This window comes from Aspergillus brasiliensis, assembly GCF_001889945.1.
Source record: "Aspergillus brasiliensis CBS 101740 unplaced genomic scaffold ASPBRscaffold_21, whole genome shotgun sequence".
In the NCBI taxonomy this organism is placed as follows: Eukaryota; Fungi; Ascomycota; class Eurotiomycetes; order Eurotiales; family Aspergillaceae; genus Aspergillus; species Aspergillus brasiliensis.
In genome coordinates, this window is record NW_027137462.1 from 159,588 (window position 1) to 179,726 (window position 20,139).

At 50.1% G+C, this 20,139-nt stretch overlaps 11 protein-coding genes across 11 annotated transcripts; 6 read left to right on the forward strand and 5 right to left on the reverse strand.

The window, feature by feature from the left end:
• Positions 1-62: 62 nt before the first annotated feature.
• On the reverse strand, positions 63-1,626 carry ASPBRDRAFT_138100 (DUF895 domain membrane protein; the record flags this gene model as incomplete). The annotated part of the gene is made up of 4 exons (XM_067618959.1): positions 63-221; positions 268-364; positions 423-1,470; positions 1,539-1,626. The coding sequence occupies 4 exons, from the start codon at positions 1,624-1,626 to the stop codon at positions 63-65; spliced, it is 1,392 nt and encodes a 463-aa protein (XP_067473606.1).
• A 396-nt stretch (positions 1,627-2,022) lies between these two features.
• ASPBRDRAFT_188688 (uncharacterized protein) lies at positions 2,023-3,207 on the reverse strand. Its single transcript, XM_067620133.1, has 2 exons — positions 2,813-3,207; positions 2,023-2,757 (listed from the first exon to the last, which is right to left on the reverse strand). The coding sequence occupies exons 1-2, from the start codon at positions 3,166-3,168 to the stop codon at positions 2,214-2,216; spliced, it is 900 nt and encodes a 299-aa protein (XP_067473607.1). The 5' UTR covers positions 3,169-3,207; the 3' UTR covers positions 2,023-2,213.
• Positions 3,208-3,463: 256 nt separating this feature from the next.
• Positions 3,464-5,156, reverse strand: ASPBRDRAFT_138282 (putative methionine permease; the record flags this gene model as incomplete). Its single annotated transcript, XM_067618981.1, has 4 exons — positions 3,464-3,599; positions 3,644-4,044; positions 4,087-4,809; positions 4,851-5,156. 4 exons carry the CDS (start codon positions 5,154-5,156, stop codon positions 3,464-3,466), a joined length of 1,566 nt encoding a protein of 521 aa, XP_067473608.1.
• A 96-nt stretch (positions 5,157-5,252) lies between these two features.
• ASPBRDRAFT_425526 (uncharacterized protein) lies at positions 5,253-5,941 on the forward strand. Its single transcript, XM_067624824.1, has one exon. The coding sequence runs from the start codon at positions 5,350-5,352 to the stop codon at positions 5,761-5,763; it is 414 nt and encodes a 137-aa protein (XP_067473609.1). The 5' UTR covers positions 5,253-5,349; the 3' UTR covers positions 5,764-5,941.
• A 178-nt stretch (positions 5,942-6,119) lies between these two features.
• On the forward strand, positions 6,120-7,535 carry ASPBRDRAFT_138140 (zinc-binding alcohol dehydrogenase family protein; the record flags this gene model as incomplete). The annotated part of the gene is made up of 4 exons (XM_067618963.1): positions 6,120-6,365; positions 6,419-6,459; positions 6,504-6,949; positions 6,997-7,535. 4 exons carry the CDS (start codon positions 6,120-6,122, stop codon positions 7,533-7,535), a joined length of 1,272 nt encoding a protein of 423 aa, XP_067473610.1.
• A 607-nt stretch (positions 7,536-8,142) lies between these two features.
• ASPBRDRAFT_48996 (LLM class flavin-dependent oxidoreductase) lies at positions 8,143-9,660 on the forward strand. The gene is made up of 2 exons (XM_067626211.1): positions 8,143-8,598; positions 8,632-9,660. The coding sequence occupies exons 1-2, from the start codon at positions 8,194-8,196 to the stop codon at positions 9,640-9,642; spliced, it is 1,416 nt and encodes a 471-aa protein (XP_067473611.1). The 5' UTR covers positions 8,143-8,193; the 3' UTR covers positions 9,643-9,660.
• Positions 9,661-10,525: 865 nt separating this feature from the next.
• On the forward strand, positions 10,526-12,281 carry ASPBRDRAFT_48997 (PAF acetylhydrolase family protein). Its single transcript, XM_067626212.1, has one exon. The coding sequence runs from the start codon at positions 10,847-10,849 to the stop codon at positions 11,999-12,001; it is 1,155 nt and encodes a 384-aa protein (XP_067473612.1). The 5' UTR covers positions 10,526-10,846; the 3' UTR covers positions 12,002-12,281.
• A 548-nt stretch (positions 12,282-12,829) lies between these two features.
• Positions 12,830-13,806, forward strand: ASPBRDRAFT_48998 (putative C2H2 finger domain protein). Its single transcript, XM_067626213.1, has 2 exons — positions 12,830-13,260; positions 13,331-13,806. The coding sequence occupies exons 1-2, from the start codon at positions 12,859-12,861 to the stop codon at positions 13,670-13,672; spliced, it is 744 nt and encodes a 247-aa protein (XP_067473613.1). The 5' UTR covers positions 12,830-12,858; the 3' UTR covers positions 13,673-13,806.
• A 46-nt stretch (positions 13,807-13,852) lies between these two features.
• Positions 13,853-15,761, reverse strand: ASPBRDRAFT_48999 (alpha-keto acid decarboxylase family protein). The gene has a single exon (XM_067626214.1). The coding sequence runs from the start codon at positions 15,744-15,746 to the stop codon at positions 14,028-14,030; it is 1,719 nt and encodes a 572-aa protein (XP_067473614.1). The 5' UTR covers positions 15,747-15,761; the 3' UTR covers positions 13,853-14,027.
• Positions 15,762-17,485: 1,724 nt separating this feature from the next.
• Positions 17,486-17,800, forward strand: ASPBRDRAFT_80771 (ankyrin repeat domain-containing protein; the record flags this gene model as incomplete). The annotated part of the gene is made up of 1 exon (XM_067629487.1): positions 17,486-17,800. A coding segment is annotated over one exon (315 nt), but the record flags the coding sequence as incomplete, so codon positions are not given.
• Positions 17,801-18,272: 472 nt separating this feature from the next.
• ASPBRDRAFT_138187 (uncharacterized protein) lies at positions 18,273-20,054 on the reverse strand (the record flags this gene model as incomplete). The annotated part of the gene is made up of 4 exons (XM_067618967.1): positions 18,273-18,650; positions 18,711-19,033; positions 19,107-19,740; positions 19,806-20,054. 4 exons carry the CDS (start codon positions 20,052-20,054, stop codon positions 18,273-18,275), a joined length of 1,584 nt encoding a protein of 527 aa, XP_067473616.1.
• Between the last annotated feature and the right edge of the window lie 85 nt (positions 20,055-20,139).

The following is a 20,139-nucleotide window of genomic DNA, read 5'->3' on the forward strand; positions in this document are numbered from 1 at the left end:
CATCTATGTAGTTCCTTTTGGCATACCCATCTATGATCTATGATCCATCTATTTTATCTCATTCAATCCCGTCCATAATCTCTGGCCACCTTGCGATCTTCCAGACTCGCGCCAAACTGGCGGATGACCAGCCACGCCGGCAGCAGCGAGATGCCCCAGAGGCCGAAATTGAGATAGGTGCCTCCTACGGACGCGAAGATCGCGACACTGCTCAAGCCATACTACAATTGTCAGCACCATCATATACAAAAGATCAGAAGCACTTACCGAAACAGCCTGCACAGCCGACTCAACACCACGCAGTAAACCGCTAATCCTTACCACCTCCTCCTCATCAGCAGCCAAATTGCCCACCACAAAATACCTATCACTCAGTCAGCACATCCAACCACCATTCATCCACCAGGAACATCAACACTCACAAGAACATATAGTTCACCTGAAACCCAACCACCCACATCAAATATAGCACAAACCCCTTGGCAAACCCCTCATCCACCCAATCAATCCCACTCCTCCCTTCACTGCGATACTGCGTCGTCACAATCGTCGCCCAAATCCACCATCCCCCTTGCAACCCCAAGATCACAAAAAAGGCACCCCGACTCCTCGCCTTCAACCCAAACCGCTTCGTACTATCCAAAAACGCGCCCAACAAATTCCCACAGATCAGCGCCAACACCCCGGACAAGAAACTCGCCAGGGCCCTGACCCGCACACTGAACCACAGATCCAAATACGTAAACATCACCGCCTCGGTATACGTCGCCTGCGCAATCAACGGCAAAATACACAGAAACTCCTTCCGCAGGAATAACCGCGTCATCGCCTTCACCTCATACCACGCACTATGTGCGATCCGCAGTTTCACCTTCATTCCATCCTTCCTCATGACCTTGCCCGGCTCCGTGAGCAATAATCCCGCCACGGGGCCCAATGCCTGCAAGGCAATAAATACCCCGAAGACGGCATAACTCACACTCCCTGCTGTGTTTCGATGCACATTCAACCCTAAGTTAATGGCTCCGCCGAGAATCTGGCCCCCGACGCGGAAACTCAACCATAATCCGAGGAATTTCCCTTGGTTCTCGGGTTCTGGATATGATAGGGCGATCGCACTCTCTGCCATCCAGAATATTCCCGCGGAGAGACCACACAATGCCGCGCCGAAGAGGACTAACCAGTCCGTCCCGAAGCGGTTATGCGTGTATAATCCCGCTGCGTACGGCGCGTAGCCAGTTGTTCCGATGATTAAGGTCCATTTGATTCCGACGAGGCGCACGACCACGCTCCCGAAGAAACAGGATAGGACCATGAGACAGAAGGTTAGTGCGTTGGCGGCATCCACGAGGTAGGGGCTTTCGGACCCGCCGCCGCCGAGGCTGTTCATGGCGGTCCAGATTCCGGGGGCGAGGAAGTTGCAGAGTCCGAGGACGAGCGCGTTGTAGGTTGTTGAGCGGTACCATTTTACTATCGTACCGGAGGCAGTCGTTAGATTGAGGTAGTAGGAATGGAGGTGGAGGGTAGGGTAGGGGTACCTTTATGGTCCCGGCTGGGCTCGATTGGAGTAGAAGGTGTATCTTGAAGTTCCTCGTCTGTTGACGGGGGTTGTTTTTCGAGAGACATGTTGCTTCTATCCTTCTATCCTTCAATATTTTATTTAGTAAAGGATAATATTTCAGGAAAATGACAGGAAGAGAAGTTGGGGTTAATGCAAGGGTCTCCAGCTAACTACTTATATACTACTCTCCGCCCGTGATAGCATCATGTTCTGGCCGATCCCGGCGGGTTTACTATCATGCAGACTGTCATGCAAGGATGACGGCAAGGAATACTACTACTATCTAACGAACCAATTGCCATTGGCTATTCGGGGGTGCTGGTCGAGACGGTTGATGATGATGTTGCGGTTTGAGGGGGTAATTACGTGCTCGCACGGCATTTTAGTGCGTGGGGGATATGGATTAGATAGATAGCTAGAACTAAACATATTGTTGGTAACTAGATTATCGCGCAATAAATGCCATGGCTTGCATATCTTGCTTGATTGAACTAGTGTAACTGTATTTTATGAGAGATGCTTGGTAAGTAGTAGGTAGTTAACTAGTTAGTGTGTCCTGCCATTCTCCCATCCATTTATCCATCCTAGTAGTATCATCCTTATCGATAACATCACCACCACCATTTCTATAAACTACTACTACTCCGTAGTACTAATTGGTATCATCCAGATCATCCTCATGAAACACCAACGCCCTCACCTCAATACTCTCCCTCCCCTCCTCATTCTCCGTCCCCGGCAACTCAAACGCACTATGCGGCACGCGTCTGGCACGTCCATCCGTCTTCGAATCAAAACACTTAATCAACGTCACCAAATCCGGACCCTGTCTATACCGATAATACCACTTCACCTCCGGGTTCGGCTTCACCGCACAGGTCTCCCCCTCGCGGTTCGGGTAGATCAACTTCGTCGGCACCAGATCGCTATCCGGGACGGTGTGTGCGTCCGCTACAGCTAGGGGATCGCGTTTGACGGTCTTGATGGGTCGCCAGACGTTGATGATTTGGTATCGGCCCCGGAGGAGGCGGGGGGCATCCTCCGGAAGGTGGTATTCGACGCGGTCTTTGGCTGCTTTGTAGGATTGGTCGATGTGGACGCGGTTCACGGGCCCGCGGAGTTGGTTGGCGGGTGTGTTGGCGGGTTGTGGGCGGCGGATGGTGTGGTCGAAGATGAAGACGCGGGTGCAGTTTGTTCTGGTAAGTTTAGTAGGTGGCTTTGATGAAGGTGAGGAGGAAGGGGGAGACGTACGCATCTTTAAGTAGTTGCTCCGTTTCAGGGTAGTATTCTCGCTTGATCTTCTCGTCGTCGAGAAAGTCCTTCTCCGCGCTGGTGTGGTAGTAGAATTGGAACCCGTTGCCGTCGAGCGTGTAGTCGAGCTCGTGGCCGCTCACGTCGTGGATCGTTACGGGGATGGAGACGCTGGGGCGTTCGTAGCTGCTGGGGACGCCTACGTAGGATGGGGCGAGGTGTGACCCGTCGGGGAGCTCTTTGAGGAAGTTGAGGGTGGTTTGGGCGTGGTGAGGACCGGATGAAGGGGTGGGAACTGGCTTGGAGGGGATGGTGGAGGAATCTCCCGTGGGAGCTTGGACTGCTGCGGAGGCCATTTTAGTATTGCAGGGAGAGTTAAATGAGTATAGTTGATGATGATCTAGTATGATGGTAAGATGTGTGCAGATCCGGTCAGACCAACAGTTTTATATACTACATCTACTGCATTTGTCAGAAGCACGCCATCCGACCAGGATGCTGCGTCTGGCGCTGATAAATCCATTCCATCCATTCATCCATTAATGTCCTTCTGGCATGACATGCAAGGTTGCATGTGATGATACAAATTAATAATTATAGGTCCGAAACTGTCATGGTGGCTTGATTTCTAATCAGGATCTACGTATCCGATCAAGTATACGAACGCGCAAGCTTGGTGATCTTGGTCCCGTCATCCAACACCTCATCTTCTTCCTCCAATTTATATCCGCCCCAGCGTGGTAGTAGCACTGTCCAGATGTACCAATAAAGAATGCCAAACACAATCCTGTCTGTGTTAGTGATATTTCTCCATGGTAAGGATATACGTACACTCCCATTCCCACGATCGCGTAGGTTGCGTAGAAGAAATTTACATCGCTCTTGCCATCGGCTGGAGGGAAAAATGGCGCAGAGAGTAAAGCGACACACACTACAACGCGTAGCCAGACTGCAGGGAGCCATGCCTTGAATGGTCGTGGGAGAGACGGCTCGCGGTATCGCAGCAGCAGAAGACCCACTGTCACTGCGAGACTGAATACTTGTCCTGGGTAGCCCTCCACGTCGAGGATAAAGTTATACACGTCTCCTTGAGGTGGCAGGGCAATTACCAGCAGCGAAGGGATGTAGTGCACGATCAGGCCCCCAAGGGGAGCACCAAATGGCTTGGAGGACGACAGTACACGGGACCAGGGAAGGAAGCCCTGTCGAGCGATCTCTTGGTTTACGCGAGCCTGTTCAATTAGCTATATTCACTGAAATGTCAATCGACTTACCAGAGCATAAGTCACCACCATGACATTTCCAGCAGCGGAGATCGCAATGGCGAGCGGAAACAGCGTCCGTCCGATGTGGCTGCCAAACAGCCGCTCGAAAAGCAGACCAGCCACTAGTTCTCCGCTGTTCTTGATATCCTCCAGTGGCACTACCAGAAAATACGAAATATTGGCGAGGAAGTACAGACCACCCGCGGTGAGGAGCGCCGCCGGACATACCGTCTTGATCGTCCGAATGGGGTCCTTCACTTCGCCTAGCACGTTGTTCACGTTATTCAAACCCGCGTAGGAGTAGAAAACCTTGAACAGGGACGTCGACAGCAGATTCCAGCTCCAGTTCGAATCCTCCCACAATGTATCCCACGAGAACACGCTGCTTGGTCGGGGGGCAAGAGAGTCGGATTCATCATAAGGGCGAAGCAGTATGACCCAGATCCCGGTCAAGGAAATAGCGCCAATAAGAAATATCTTCACCCATCCGAACGCGTTCTGAATCCAGATGCCAGTTCGGAGGAAGCAGCCATGGATGATTGTTACAGCGGTCATCAATCCCACTGCTAGTGCTTTGTGCTGGAGCTCCGTGGGCACTACATTGAAGGCGAAGAACGTATACTTGGCGAAGACGATGCAGTTGCTTGCGGTGAAGCCCAGAACAACGGCTTGAACTGCGATCAGAGTCGACGCCAGGAACCGGGGACGCGGATAGGTATACTCCAGGTATACCTAACTAGACTTAGTTTGGTCTATTTCCAGGGCAATGGAACTACCTTTTCGCCTCCTGATCGCGGCAGCATACAGCCATATTCCATCGATACGGCCAGCGCGCAGGCTGCCAGGACGGTGCCTACTGCCCATATCAGCAGTGATAAGCCGACACTGCCGGCAGATTTGACGATGGTTCCGGGTGTTGCAAAGATACCGCTCCCAATGACACGGGAGACCACCAGGATGTATGCGCTGATCCAGGTAAGATGCTTTCGCTGTCCGTTGGTAGGTAGAACATCACTGGGCACGTCATCTGAAGAGTCGCTAGGTGCGCTCAATAGAGGTTGTCGTTCACTCTGCGCCATTTTTGATATTGTGCGTATGAGAAATCTTGGACCCAGCTATCATACAGGCTAGTTTACCCTGATAAAAGGAACGCCTCGCTGATAGCAGACGCTGACTTGCTTGGAAATCATGGCCGGTTGACTGCCAGGCACGTCATTCCGACCGCAGCTTGTGTGTTGATAATGGTGCCTGCTGATAGCCAGTAAGGGTGACATGGCGTCTACCGTCTCACAGGATCAATCAGATGCTGGATATATCAATGGCTTTCTATTAATACCCTGCGCATTACGGGTGATCAAGATACAATTTGCCATCAGTCACAAGGGATTTGGACGCATCAAATATTCTGGTCCTATCTCCACTTCAACCTCGCCTACTGTGAACGGGCCATGGACAGATTGTCTGTTCCCAAAAATTGTCCCGGTCGCTGTTCCTTGCCTCTGGTATCACATCATTCCTGATGAAGTTGATGCCAGCGCAGGTTCTGATTCGCCGATCTCCCGGTTAGGGGTAAGTACTATGCTGAGGCAGCTCTCGCGATGCCCTGTGCAACTGCCGTACGGAGTATATTTACCACGGCACGAATATAGAACACCCTCAGACAAAGTCCCATTTTTTGGCATCTGATCTTTTGTCTATTACAACGTCTTCGTTCCAAATGTTGGTCATCTCCAACGTGCTGCGATGATGCGATCCGGCACATAACTTTATCACGCCATCCCGACCCCGCCCTGCGCAATGCCGCAAACTGCCCTGAACCGCCAAGTGATCGCGAATCCAGCCGGCATATGGCGCGCAAAGTACGATGGTCATGGCTCTTATCAGGATCGGGGATCTGCCTGGCCCGTGTTGGGGAGACCCCTCTGACTGGGTGGTTATTTCTCGGCCGGGTAGGTATGCATATCTATAACTGCCCAAAAGGGACCCCTTTCACATTCAGTTGTCTCTAAAAGCCATCTGAAGAGTATCAACGGTACTGCAATATGACGACGATATCAACCCTTACTCTGCCTGCATCTGTCGAGGAAAAGTACCCGGCGGTCTACCACCGGGAGTTTATTCTCGAGCAGCGAACAGACCCTACTTATACGTCTACCCAATCGGCCCCGGTCATACCACCCAAGACGACACAGCGTGCACTGCTTCTCCATGCTGCGGGTGAGCAATATACCCTGGTGACCGATCATGCCATCCCGGAGATCTCCAGCAAGGACGAGATCTTAGTCAAGGTACTACTGTGCTTATCCGGCTTAATCTCGTGGCTGAAGTCTAATGTCTACAGATTCACGCAGTTGGGCTAAACCCTGTTGACTGGAAGGGGCCGTAAGTATCCCGCCGAGACAACATGTCCCATCTAACATCAGCAGTGCCTTCAATTTTGGCCTCCCCAGTCTACCATGGATCAACGGTCGAGACCTTGCTGGAGAAGTGGTCAAGGTCAACAATGAGAACAGTCGTGTCCGTGTCGGTGATAAGGTGCTAGTTCCTTCCACCGACTACCGCGATATTCGGAAAGCAGCCTTCCAAGAATACGCTGTCGCCACCCACTTCAACGCTGCACGCATACCATCCAACTCCTGCGTTCATGCCTCTGCGTCACTCGGTGTCGCCTTTGTCGCTTCGGTCCTCGCGTTAGGTGTATCACTCGGTCTGGACTTTAGACAACTCTCACATTGCCCGGGGCCGAACCTGCAGGATGCTGTCGCTCAGCTGGACGTCAATGATATACCGGCGGATATTCGTGGGGAGTGCTTTGCATCTAGTGCCGTGCCGGAGCGCCTGAAGAAGGGTGACTGGATTGCTATTTGGGGAGGTACGTTACACCTCTCCAAGTACCTAGATCGTCGCTGACTCTTATAGCATCCACAACAACCGGGTATATCACCCTACAACTCGCCAAGCTCGCAGGCCTCCACGTCATCTGTGTAGCAGACATCGCCCGCCACGGCTCACGACTTCACCAGCTCGGTGCCGATGTTCTCGTCGACCGACAAGATACGGAACGAGCCGTAGATATCATCCGCGGCGTCACTGGGGGGAAACTGCGGTACGCTGTTGACATTGTCGGGGCAGAGACGGCGGCTCTCCTCCAGCGCACACTCGACGATACTATCCGCGAAGATGGGTCCCACTCCCATTTACTTGGGCTAACGGGCCTACCGAAGGAAAGAAATCCGGCATTTGTCTATCACACTGTTCCGATCAAGCTGTTCCATACGTCGCCGACCGTGGGAGAGCAGATGGTCTCTTGGCTGGAGGGGTTGCTCGAGACAGGCGCGTTGCAACTGCCAGAGGTTGTACGTCACGAGGGCGGGTTAGGGAGTATCAATGAGTCGTTGGAGGTGTTGCGGAAGGGGAGTGTGTCGGGCAAGAGGATCGTTGTTGATATGGCGGAGTAGATGGTTGCTGCTTTCAAAACATTATACTCGAATTGTACATAGCGAGGAAATTATGATTCTAAAATTGAATAGATTACTTTAGAGAGAATATATCACCAGTGCTGCCTCACGTGTACCGTGAGAAGCATCCAGGCTACACAAGAAACTACTATCCCGAGCCACCCCAAATCCCCATAATGAACACCAACACAACACCATCACCTAATCCTAAGCCAAAGCAATTATCATGCGGAATCTTCTTATCTGACACTAGAAAATAACTAGAATACCAATCTACCCCTCCTTCCCCTCATTTGTGTACACCAAGAATGTTGGCACACCATCACCACCGCATCTGGCGCAATCACGCGGCAATCGCACGTCTTCCACCCTTGGCCCTGCATATAGCCCGCAAATCACATCACAGCTACAGTCACAGCTTCTCGTCCGAGTATTGAAGAGGGGCATCTTTATCACAGGTTATACTGACACGGGAGAAAATATTAGTGTATGTTGCACAATGAGAATGGTAGATACCCCACTGCGCGAGGTTTATAAACCGAATACCCCAGCCCCTAAGTATAGTACCCAGATAAATATTATACTTCTTTATTCCCTCACGGTCTCCCCTCATTCACCTAAAATACACCGTGGTTCAATTGTTCACTGAAATATCATCATGGGTTCCGCGGAGAAAAAACAACTCATTCTCAATGCCTTCGCTATGCAATCCCCCTCTCACCTGAACCCGGGGTTGCATCGCTATCCCAATGACCAAGGGCATAATTACACTTCCCTGCAGAGCTGGATTCGCGTTGCACAGAAGCTTGAAGCGGCCAAATTCCACGCTATCTTTTTTGCCGATGTTTTAGGAGGCTACGACGTCTACAAAGGTCCCGCGAACCTCGAACCGACTATCCCCGCTGGCGCGCAATTCCCCATCAATGATCCCCTGTACAGTATTCCTGCTATGGCTGCCGCCACTGAGACGATTGCCTTCGGCGTCACCGCGTCAACAACATACGACGCGCCCTACGCAATGGCAAGACGCTTCTCCACCGTCGACCACTTGTCCAATGGTCGGGTAGGATGGAACATCGTCACGTCGTACTTGGAGTCTGCTGCGCGGAACTTCGGATTGAATACGCAGATTGAGCATGATGAGCGGTATCGCATTGCGGATGAATATCTCGACGTTACCTATAAATTGTGGGAAGGGTCATGGCGCGATGGGGCAGTGTATAAGGGTGCGGATCGTGATGGCGTGAAAGGGTATGCGGATCCCAAGGCTGTCAGACAGATCCATCATAAGGGAAAGTATTTCAATGTTCCCGGTCCGCATCTGTGTGAGCCGAGTCCGCAACGGACCCCCTTTTTGTTGCAGGCGGGCACGTCGTCGGCGGGTAAGGCGTTCGCGGCGAAGCATGCTGAGGCGATCTTCCTGAATGGGCAGACGCCGGAGCTGGTGAGGCCCAGTGTGGATAGTGTCAGGGAGCAGGCGAAGGCGCTGGGGCGCGATCCTGCGGGGATTAAGATTGTCGCGGGGGTGTTGGTCATTGTGGCGGAGACGGATGAGGCGGCGCATGCTAAGTTCGAGGAATATGCCAAGTATGGAGATCGCGAGGGCGCGTTGGCGCTGTTTGGAGGCTGGTCGGGGTATGATCTGTCGACGTACAGTGATGATCAGGACTTCCGGTTCGTGGAGCAGCCGGCGGTGCGCAGTATGGTGAATCACTGGGCTAGTACGGTGCCCGGGATGGAAGGGAAGAAGTGGAATAAGAAGACGATTGCGGATTATCTGGTGATGGGCGGTAATGGCAGCAAGATTATCGGTGGGCCGAAGACCGTCGCGGATGAGTTGGAGAGGTGGGTGGAGGTTGCTGATGTCGATGGGTTCAATCTGAGCTATGCGAGCATTCCCGAGACGTTCGATGATATTATTCAGTATCTTGTTCCGGAGCTGCAGCGACGCGGTATTTTCCACACGGATTATGCTGTGAAGGGCGGCACGATGCGCGAGAATATGACGGAGCAGAAGGGACAGACGAGACTGCCCGAGTCGCATCCGGGCGCCAAGTATTTCTGGCGCGAGGGAGAGGAGGTGCCTAAGTATGCGGAGGGTCAGTAAGCTGGAGTTTAGTACCAAAGTGTAACGATAAAGCATGGTATCAAATGAAGCTATATTTATAGCAGTGTATGTCAGTTCTATTGGTGTATAAGGATAGCCTCCCAAGTCTTCATTCACTGCTTGACAACATGAACAAACCACCGAGAACTCTAGACCACAACATAGTGATGTCCTCAAAGATAAGGCACTCGTGGCACTAGCAGCAGGAACAGAGTAAGACTAGGACATGCTTCTCTTCGCCATTGGAAGATGTTTACCTGGTTGAACGCATAATTGACCAGCGAACAAACCATCCAAAGGAAGAAGGCTACTTGATGCGCACCGTGGACTACATCTTACAAGCGAAGAAGCTCAATGCTAGCTAGCGATAAGCTCTCGTCCGGTGCTTATTGTGGTCTCTGACCTCCGTTGATTCAATGGCCACTAAGCATAGAGCTAAAGCATTCTTGGGGTAGCGCTCGGATAAGTCGGGTCAGCGTGGCTCGAGCCTTGAAACGATCTTATCCCCAGGATACTAATTCGCGCATACATCGAATGTACTGAGCCATGAAGCAGGTTGACGGCACTGTATTTAAGAATTAGGCCAGAGCATTGTACGCAGATTGGTAAGGTCCGAGTTGAAGCCAATCGTGCATAATAGGCTCACTGTTCTTTTGTATAGGAAACATCTTGGAGGCCTATGAGGCTATCTCTTTGTGTAATTGTGGATCGTCAGAGCATAAGGTCTTCAAGAGTAGACGGAAATCTTCAATAAACAATAGAGAATTATTTTCTTGGTGAGGTATTTGTTTTCTCTTATTGTGCCAATGATAATGCGTGCTGGAGGTCTCCGTCACAGTCATCTTTTAGGCGATCCGCCCTGAATTGTTAAAATGCCTCATATCCCAACTAGCCGAAACTGGAATCAACACGGAGATTTGGCTTCCAGGAATATGGTCAATCCTAGACTCCTCTGAGCCGATTATGAAGGTCAAAAAGCCTCTCATCGGGCAAAGTAAACATCACACGCCGAACATCCACCATGGGAAGGCATCATGCTCCACAACCGGGCAACTTGAACATCAAATGGCAAAGATAGAGGAACTGGCATCAGTGGATGTTAATGGCATGTCTCCTATAAATACAGGCTGCTTCGCCGCTCATCACGGTGATAATTCATCTCATTTTGTATGTTTTCTATTTACCATCGTTAGAAGCTGCCAAAATGATTCGGGTCATGCTGCACGCCGTTAGTTTCCTTCTTGTCAGCCTCGGGCAAGCGGCAATAGTGCCTCTTCCTCCAAGCACCGGACCATGCGACGTCACGCTTCATGCAAGTGAGCTAGTCGACCTGTCTCGAACCGATCCGTTTGATCCAAAAGGAGGTAAACGCTCTATCATGGTCACCACCTTTACACCCGTCAACTGTGGAAGTGTACTCCCTACATCCTACATTCCGAATGCAACAGCCACGTATGAAGACGAGACGTTTCAGTCTTTTGGACTACCTGCTGGAACATTCGAGTCTCTGCGTAACCCGACCCAGACACAGCAGCAGCCCCATTCAAGTGTCAATGCAAGCTACCCAGTCGTGCTGTTCTCGCCAGCTCTGGGAACGTCCAGATTGATGTACACCTCTCTGCTTCAAGACATTGCCAGTAACGGATTTGCTGTTATCTCTGTCGACCATCCGTACGATGCCGACATTGTTGAATTTCCTGATGGTCATACGGTGTTCGGAATACTCGGAAACATCAGTACCGACGCACAATGGGTTTTTGCAATGGACGTTCGTGTCCAAGACATAATCTTCCTACTCAACCAGACTCACAATGAGACGGTGGTCAGAGACATATTCCCGTCGTCACTGCATAACGCACACCTTCTTTCTCTCGACCGAGTAGCTATCACGGGTCATTCCCTGGGCGGAGCAACAGCAGCGCAGGCAATGCTGGTTGATAACCGATTTGTCGGGGGTATCAACCTCGATGGTTCCCTGTGGGGCTCCGTCGTTACTGAAGGACTGTCGAGTCCGTTTCTGCTTTTCAGCCATGCCAATCACACCGCGGCTACAGATCCCAGCTGGGGAACATTCTGGTCCAATTTACGAGGATGGAGACTGGAGCTACAACTTGCCCAGTCTAAGCACTACACCTTTTCCGATTTTCCGGTACTTGTCGATTCACTGAGTATCTCAGACGATGTGAAACAAATTGTTCAGGCAGGTTATACTGGCACGATAGGCGCCTTGCGGGCTAAGAACGTGGTTGTCTCATATATCGTCGCCACACTGCAGTACTTTGTCTCTGGACGTACGTCGGATTTACTGAGTGGCCCTTCTGCAGGATATCCGGATGTAACCTTTGTGCATTCCAATTAGACAATTGACGTCTCAGAAGTGCCAGGAATATTGGTCTTATTATGTTGATATATCTCCATGTTTGAAGATGATAAATCTCAATAATCGCTGTGAGACGAAGTACTCATAGACATGCCAATCAACGTTGAAGCAGGTCATGAATGATGATTAGCAGTGGTCAAGGTAGATGGTTACGTTATGATTCCAACGAAGTCCCATGAGAGAAAACTCTCTTTCATTGTAATCTAGGAACATATCCAGGAAGTACCAGACTTCGGGGAAGGAGGGTGCAAAGAAACAGATGGAGCGCTTAATTGATCGTTCCAGAACTCCATGTAGTCTCATTCAGCCAATCATAAATCCGGATAACACAAGGGCGAATGTACGTGAAAGACAATTCAATCCTACAAGATGACATTGAGTGTCCCGAATGTATTGGCTAGTTGAACAATCTTTGCCCGCTAGCTAACCACTGCACATATTGTGAGGATCCTGATGGTCTCACATTCGCCTGTAACTCTACAAGCTTATAAGTCTATTGACTCGGATTCTACCTTCTTACCGGATAGTCGAGCGGTATTAAATTCCGGAGATCTCAATCTTAAAGCGCACTAGGAGCGGGTTCTGACACATGTCTGAACTAAGCGCCGGCTGGTGTGGAAGGATCTCATGAATGGCTTCAGGGCGGCAATAGCAATTGTGGGCAGATCCCGGCGCCTCGCAGCTGTCGCATGTCTTAGTATTCACGGGCCTGGAAATAGCCGCCCCGTGAATGTCTCGCACCCTAAAAAATATCATCCTTCCTTTCCTCATCAAGCTACTACCAAATCACTTCGCGCTACTCATTATCGCTATTACAGTCCTACACAGAAGCAACAATGAGCGACTTGGGCTCATATCTCGAATACGACGGTATCGACTACCTATGTACCATCTGCGACAGATGGTTTGGGACGCGAGGTGCACTTGACACCCACTGCAGAGCGACGACCAGACACGAATGGTGTGAGAGATGTCGTCGAGTCTTTGTCTCAGAGTCAGCCAAGGATGCGCATATTCGAGCGTCCAACAGACATCATGTGTGTTCTACGTGTTCCGATCCAACAGATTTTGAATCTGCTCAGGACCTCGATGACCATCTAGTGGATGATCATCATGCTTGTCTTGAGTGTAATGTCTACTTCGATTCCGCTCTGGATCTCCGAGATCATGATGTCTCTGACCACTACCTTTGTGATATTTGTGATGAATATTTCCGGAATGAGAATAATCTAAGAATGGTAAGCTTGTCAACATGATCATGATAAATTTTTGTTAGAAGGGTATTGTATGATAACTTTTCTGTTCTAGCATCAGCAGAGACACCAAGACAGAAGCTTAGAATGTTATGGCTGTTACCAAACATTCAAGTCGTTTTCTGGGATGCTGATTCATCTGGAATCTGGCGCCTGTCCATCGGATACGACTGAGGAGACGATTGATGATCTCGCGCGAGAGTGTTACCAGAGCAAGAAGTATACGGTTCAAACAACAGATGGAGGCTGGTTGTATGAATGCCCAGACTGCGAGAGAGGGTTTGGGAAGCTGTCTGCGCTGTACCAGCATGTGGAGGATGTTCCAGCCTGTTCGTATCTTGCCCGTGGGAACAACTGTCTGGCTAAGCTGGAGCACTTTATTGCTTGTAGGGTATGATAACCATTTCCTTGCCTCGCTGTGGGTGGTTGCTATGCAGAGTTGCAGGCAGATTAATGCAGTACGCGGCGGCCAGTTCCTCACTTGCCTTATGGACATAATCATATCCTTACCATTGATTTATTGTCTCAGGGAAAAGACTGTAGTAGTAAAGGTTCAAAGGGTGGATATGGAAACTTGGGAGTAACGGGATTCTACATGGGATTTAGTAAAGTATTTAAATCTAAAATGACATTCAGAGGTCGGGTATGGTGCTAAGCTTATGTGTAGCGACGCAGCAACATGATTAAATACACTCCGCTTCGATTGTATCACCGCCAACTTAACTGAGAAATCATGCACATGCAATATCTACCTATGCACCGGTGCGTCTTTGCTGATCTATGAGAACTGACAAAGGCCCAATAGGAGCATCCTCGCGATCTAGCATGATCTCAACCATCCGCAGCTCTTTCCCATTACTGACAACCTCGTTGGAGAGAACATCCTGCAGCTCCTTCCAGGTTCTGACTGACGCAGTGTACGTGTCCTCACTGGCTCCGAAGAAGCTAGGAGCTTGCAGGTATCTCCACCGCGACACATCGTTGTATCCCTGTTTCCGACCATGGATGCATCGCTCGATCGTGTATCCGTCATTGTTGATCAGGAAAACCACGACATTCTGCTTGAGTCGAATGATGGTGGACAGCTCCTGCGCGGTCATCTGGAAGCTACCGTCGCCGATGAGAAGGACTGTGCGCGCATCTTTAATGCCGTGGTAGTTATCCGATGCCATCAGTTCCTCCTGCGCAAGTGCGGCTCCCTGTGCTCCTGGCAGCATGTATCCAATAGATAGCCAGGTCACGGGTGCGAAAAGGCGGGTGTGCTGGGGGAATGCCATCTCACGGACACCATATCCTGCTGTGCCTGTCTCTCCCAAAAGGATGTCGCCTGGGCGAAGGAAGTTCGCAAACACTCGCCATAGTCGGTCCTGAGTAATCGGTTTATCCTCCTCCAATTCGGAAAATGAGACGAGTTCATCACGGGGCAGACTAGGATAGGGGTCATAGCGATGAATCTTGTTGAGGTCGATAGTTTGGATGAGACGAGATGTGGTGAGCTTGGCGGGAATGTCACGAACAATCTCGGTGCCGAACTTGACTTCCGTATCGGTGAACAGAATGGCAACTTCAGGCTTCGGGATGATTTGGTAGAAGTAGGAATTGGTGGAGCTGAAGTGTGGCCCGAAACACAAGACCAAGTCTGCTCCATTGTAGAAGTCTTGCACTTCAGTTGGGTCGTAGTTGCCCCGGTAGATGCCATGGAAGTTTGGCCGTGTCCCGTCCACCAAGCCTTTTCCGAAATTGGTGGTCCAGGTCGGCCAGTTCGTGGCATTGATGATTTTCTGTACCTCGTCCACGATGCCTATCGGTCTAATTTCTCCATCGACGAGGATGACGGGTTGCTTCGCTGCATAGATACGTTCCAGAATACGCGCCACGACATCATCTTGGATCTGTGTAGGGACAGGCTCGGGCGTACTGACGGCGAGCGCGAGTCTCTCATCCGACACGTATTGGTGGACCATATCCATGGGCACCTCGATATAGACCGGTCGGCTGTGAAGAAGGCACTGTCGCAGTACCTCATCGATCTGTGCCGGGGCGGTGCGCGGATCCCGCAGACTGGCCTGAGCGATGGTCAAGTGTTCATAGATCCGTGCGAAGCGCCCATATTCGCCATCATTGAAGGTATGGTGAACCAGTTTCCGTCCCTCCTGCAAGTCTCGGGAGGGTGTTCCCACAATGTGCACAACAGGTGCGCGTTCAGTGTATGCTCCTGCGATCGCGTTCACGGCAGACAGCTCCCCAACACCGAATGTGGTGACCACGGCGCCAATACCCTTGATCCTGGCATACCCGTCGGCGGCGTAGGCGGCGTTTAGCTCGTTCGCGTTCCCGACCCAGCGTAAACCGGCCGGCTCCACATAGTCGAGTAGCGTGAGGTTGAAATCGCCCGGGACACCATGAACAGAGGCCACGCCCAGGTCTTTGAGCCGACGGAACAAGTATTCAGCAACTTTGATGGAAGGCATTTTGCAAGGATGGGCAGATGGAGAAGAGTAAAGAAATCCGTCAGGAACCGCGGTTCTTATCAACTTATCAAGGTTACCCCGCCCCGTGACCCTTTTCTCCGACTCGCCGACTCGCCGCTCTCCGCTCCGGTGCCTGCGCCGCTGACCGCCAATAACCGCGTGCTGTAGACCAGTCACTCTCCATTAACTTTCCGTCTGGATATTATCTGGCTATCTTTAGCAGAAAGGCGTTGTGATAGGCAACTGTAGTGAAAAGTAATAACACAGTCCCTTCCATTCACCATATCATCGGGTCGGCACGTTCATTCATAAGTTAGCATTCTGTTAGTTTTTTATATATACACTCATGTTGCTTTCGGAACGAAAGAGTACTATTCCCGCAACACGGGACCCCAAGTGTCAGAACCTACTCTGCTAGGTGAATGTGAGATCGATCGGATCCTCACACCAAAAGGCACATAACTAGCATTATAAAACCAAAATTGGTATTATGCGGTTTTTATCATTGTAATTCATGACGGATTGTGATACTGTACTAGGTTTCCTGAATGATAATGCCATAATATATTATAGCGTAGTTCCTGACCGCGCCGGCCACCTATGTAGTACCATACAAAAGAGACCTTTTTCAGATTAAAATACCTCAATTATTAGATAATTGTAGAGGCTGTACTGAAGTATAGAAATTATAGAAATATTAAATAATATTATTAGTATTTTGTTTTAGATTTTTAATCTGTACTCAATCGGAGCTAGATAGAGCACAACCTTTCAAGCTACTTTAATAGTATAGGCAGTATCTAGAAAATTCTATTAAAGTTCTGATAATTATTTCAGTATTAGGTATATACCTATATCAGACTATAAAGTAATAGCTTTCAAATTGGCTGAAATCTATCAATCTGAAAAATGTGTCTTTGTATAGTATAACATAGGTGGCCGACGCGGTCGGGAACTACGTTATATCTTTTACCAATCTTCTAATTTTAGTTTCTCTAAATATACTAGTAGTTACCAATGTGGTCCTATATAGGGATTCATCCAAAAGGATTGATTATAATACTGATAACCCTAATCAAAATATAGCGACATATATATAATCAACTAGTATACGCAGGTCGATTGTCTCCGACTGCACACGCGCAGCGGTTAAAGTAGGTCATCCAGGTGCACCTGTGATCAATAACAGTGTCACAGGTCTCAATGAGTAAAGACGCCTCGCTAGGAATCCCATTCGACTCAAGCAGATGTCGGTTTCTTTCTCTCCCTCGCTCAGCGATGCCTGAGGCAGGCAACGTGGTTCCCTGGAGCTTCCCCAAATAGGAGAAAATCGAACATATAGTTCAGAAAAGGCGATGATCCCCAACTTGGGGTTGCAGCCATAAATCCTCACGTTCCAAGTTGCAAAACCCGAATTACTGACATCTCCATCTTGGTTGTACTGCGAGAAGAAGAAAAAGAAAAAACATCAGCTGGATATGGCAGGTTCAAAGGCGGGTACGACCCCCGTGGAAGTTCTATTGTTAATGGCGCGGCTGCTCAGTCCGCGGGATCTCATCCATCTGGCCCAGGCCATCCCAGGGATAGAGCACCAGTACAATCCCAGGCACTGGCTTGGCATCAGGGATCAAGAAGGCGATACGATTTTCCACCGAGCGGCAGCCGAAGGATTGAACGACATGATCGTTTCCCTCCTGTCAAAGGACTTCGATACCAGCGTGCAGAACACGCAGGGGTTGACGGCCCTCCACAGGGCCGCACAGAGCGGACACTTGGGAACGGTTATGCTACTGCTCTCGGCGGGCCTAGACCCGAATATGCGTGCTGTCGGAGGTGTCACGGCCCTTAATCACGCCGTAAAAAATGGCGATCTGGTTATGATTCAGCAACTGATCTCCTCCGGGGCTGACGTCTCCGTGTTGACAAAGGGAGATTATAACATCCTAACCTGGGCAGTGCAATACGATAGCCCGGGCGCCCTGAAAACCCTTCTCGACCATGGCGCGAATCCGACGACAAAAGATGCGTTCGGTCGGTCACCGCTGCATCATGCTGCCTATCAGTGCAACGTGGAAATGATGGAACTCATATTGAGTGTCGGATCCGATTATTGTTGTGCCGACCACGATGGGAATAGTCCAGCCGACATTGTGACTCGCTGGAAGATACTACAGCTTGTCAATTTGCTCGGAAAGCCAAATTGTCGTTTATTCCTGTTTAGGAGCATATGGACTTGGTCTTATAAGCGCTGGACCGGTGTCCAGTAGATAATGCTCAATAACGGTTCCCCCTTCCCAGAGGGTTGATAAGACATCTGTGCCTGCGTAAGTATCCTAATTGTGACCTATCCATGACCAAACGCGTGAACGCATGTTGACAACTGCGCATCTCCTATTCTTTGTCCTCGAGATGTCGATTCTAAAGGCTTTACATAGCATTCTACACGCTAGATGTTCAATCCCGAAGTGAATAAAGTAATCCAATAGTGACTAGTGACTTTGTAATTGCGCCTGCTTAGCTCTATATCTAGAGATAGGCTGTTTTCTCCTGACTTTTCTTGATCCATTGCTCCAACTGGGCCGCATTCCTAGGCTGAAATCGGACTTTGAAAGGCTTTGGCTGCGTGACCATGCTTGTAGGCACGGAGTTGCACTCAATAGTGTCCATATTCGGTACCATCTTCGGATCGTGGGTTTCTCTGATCCGGAAAGCGAGTACCAAGCGGCTGAAGATGGCGTAGAGCTCACGGTTAGCCAGATGAGCCCCGGCACACATGCGCGTCCCAGCCCCGTATCCATAGTGTTGGGTTCCGGCACCGGCCTCGTTGATTCCCATAAACCGGTCTGGGATAAAGGTCATGGGGCTGTCGAATTGTTCGGGATCATGGTTTGCGGCCCACATGTTCTACAATTCGTTCATAAGTACTAGTCTGTCAAGTGTGGAGTCAAAGTGTTCGCAACTGACCAACAGAAATGGAGTGCCGGCCGGAATAGTGGCGCCCTTGTACTGGATGTCCTTAACGCTCTGACGGTTGAAGGACAGATTGAGGGTTGACCAGTATCGAAGAACTTCCTTCACAAAAGAACGCATATACTCAGATTTCTCGTCAACCAAGACGGCATGCCATGGGTCTTCATTCGGATGAGAAGCTATGATTTCTTCATAAAGACGCGTTTGGATTTCCTGGCCGTGCGGCGAAGACAGATAAGCGATGGTCATGTTAATATTACCTGGGAGGGTGTCGAGGCCAGCGGCGACCATGGTGAGACAGATTGACTTTAGTTCCCCTACCAAGCAAGCCTCGTCAATTTTCTCTCAAGGATTTTAAACGGTTTAGCTAGAACGAAGAACAGGACATACTATCGCCAAGCTTAGCGTCCGGGTCCTTCAAGACATTACCGGCGATGCAGGGATTGTCCGTCCCCTTGGCGATTCTGTCCTTGAGCTGAGTGAAGAACGAGAGAATGTACTCATCACGACGCGAACGGAATGAGATCGCCTTCTTCTTGTACCCAGGCCAATATCGTAGCAGAGGAATGTAATCTTGCCAGTTATGGGCTATGCCGCGAATGTTGCCTAATTCTCTCTCGACGGTGACAACTTCATTGAGAGTATGGTCACGAATTGTGCCATCGAGACGGATGCCATAGTTCAGGGTCAAGCTGATATTGAGCGAGAATCTCTGAAAGTAGCCGTTGGGGTCGATATCATCGTCAAGTTTCTGGTTTCTGAACAGCTCGTGGATGCTGGTCATGGATTCGAGATCAATGAATGGGAGATAAGTTTGGACGGCTTGCCGGTTGAGAGCGGTGGCAGCAGCCTTCCGCGCTTTCTTGACGGAGTCACTCCAAGGCGAGGTTCCCAGGGTGAAAACCCCCTGAGTCTCTGATACTACATCATGAAACGTCCAGAAGGTCGGGCGAGAGATGAGAGCCGACTGATTCTTGATCCATAATTCCTTGACTGCTTGGAACGAGTTGGCATAGATGAATCTCTGAGCGGACAGGGTTAGTATAAAACTGGGTTTCTGCAAATGTCGGTGGTCGTTATCAAGCTTACTCTATTCCCAAGGCGCACCTGGAAGACATCGCCATATACCTTGGCATATTTGGCACAGTTGCGAGCATGGTGTTTGCCCAAGTGCAACAAGCTCCCGAACACTGGGAGCCCCGGCAGCTCAGGGAGATTCTTGATCTTGGGAATATCGGTTCTGTTTGCGAGTTTGACCAGTAGAACAAGGACAGAAGCAGCAACAAAAAGTAGAAGCAGCTGAACGTCCAAGTAGCTGGGTGACTGAATACTGGCCATGTCATATGTTAGATAAGACATTGGGAGATGATGAAGGGAGAAACATAGATACCAGTGCTATGACAGCCTTCTGAGCAAAGGTGTT

Coding starts and splice junctions, on each gene's coding strand:
- ASPBRDRAFT_425526 (XM_067624824.1), top strand. CDS start 5,350: ATGGCGTCTACCGTCTCACAGGATCAATCAGATGCTGGATATATCAAT.
- ASPBRDRAFT_188688 (XM_067620133.1), bottom strand. CDS start 3,168: ATGGCCTCCGCAGCAGTCCAAGCTCCCACGGGAGATTCCTCCACCATC. Junction 2,758..2,812: donor GAGCAACTACTTAAAGATGC/GTACGTCTCCCC, acceptor TAAACTTACCAG/AACAAACTGCACCCGCGTCT.
- ASPBRDRAFT_48998 (XM_067626213.1), top strand. CDS start 12,859: ATGAGCGACTTGGGCTCATATCTCGAATACGACGGTATCGACTACCTA. Junction 13,261..13,330: donor ATGAGAATAATCTAAGAATG/GTAAGCTTGTCA, acceptor TTTCTGTTCTAG/CATCAGCAGAGACACCAAGA.
- ASPBRDRAFT_48999 (XM_067626214.1), bottom strand. CDS start 15,746: ATGCCTTCCATCAAAGTTGCTGAATACTTGTTCCGTCGGCTCAAAGAC.
- ASPBRDRAFT_48997 (XM_067626212.1), top strand. CDS start 10,847: ATGATTCGGGTCATGCTGCACGCCGTTAGTTTCCTTCTTGTCAGCCTC.
- ASPBRDRAFT_48996 (XM_067626211.1), top strand. CDS start 8,194: ATGGGTTCCGCGGAGAAAAAACAACTCATTCTCAATGCCTTCGCTATG. Junction 8,599..8,631: donor ACCACTTGTCCAATGGTCGG/GTAGGATGGAAC, acceptor TCGTACTTGGAG/TCTGCTGCGCGGAACTTCGG.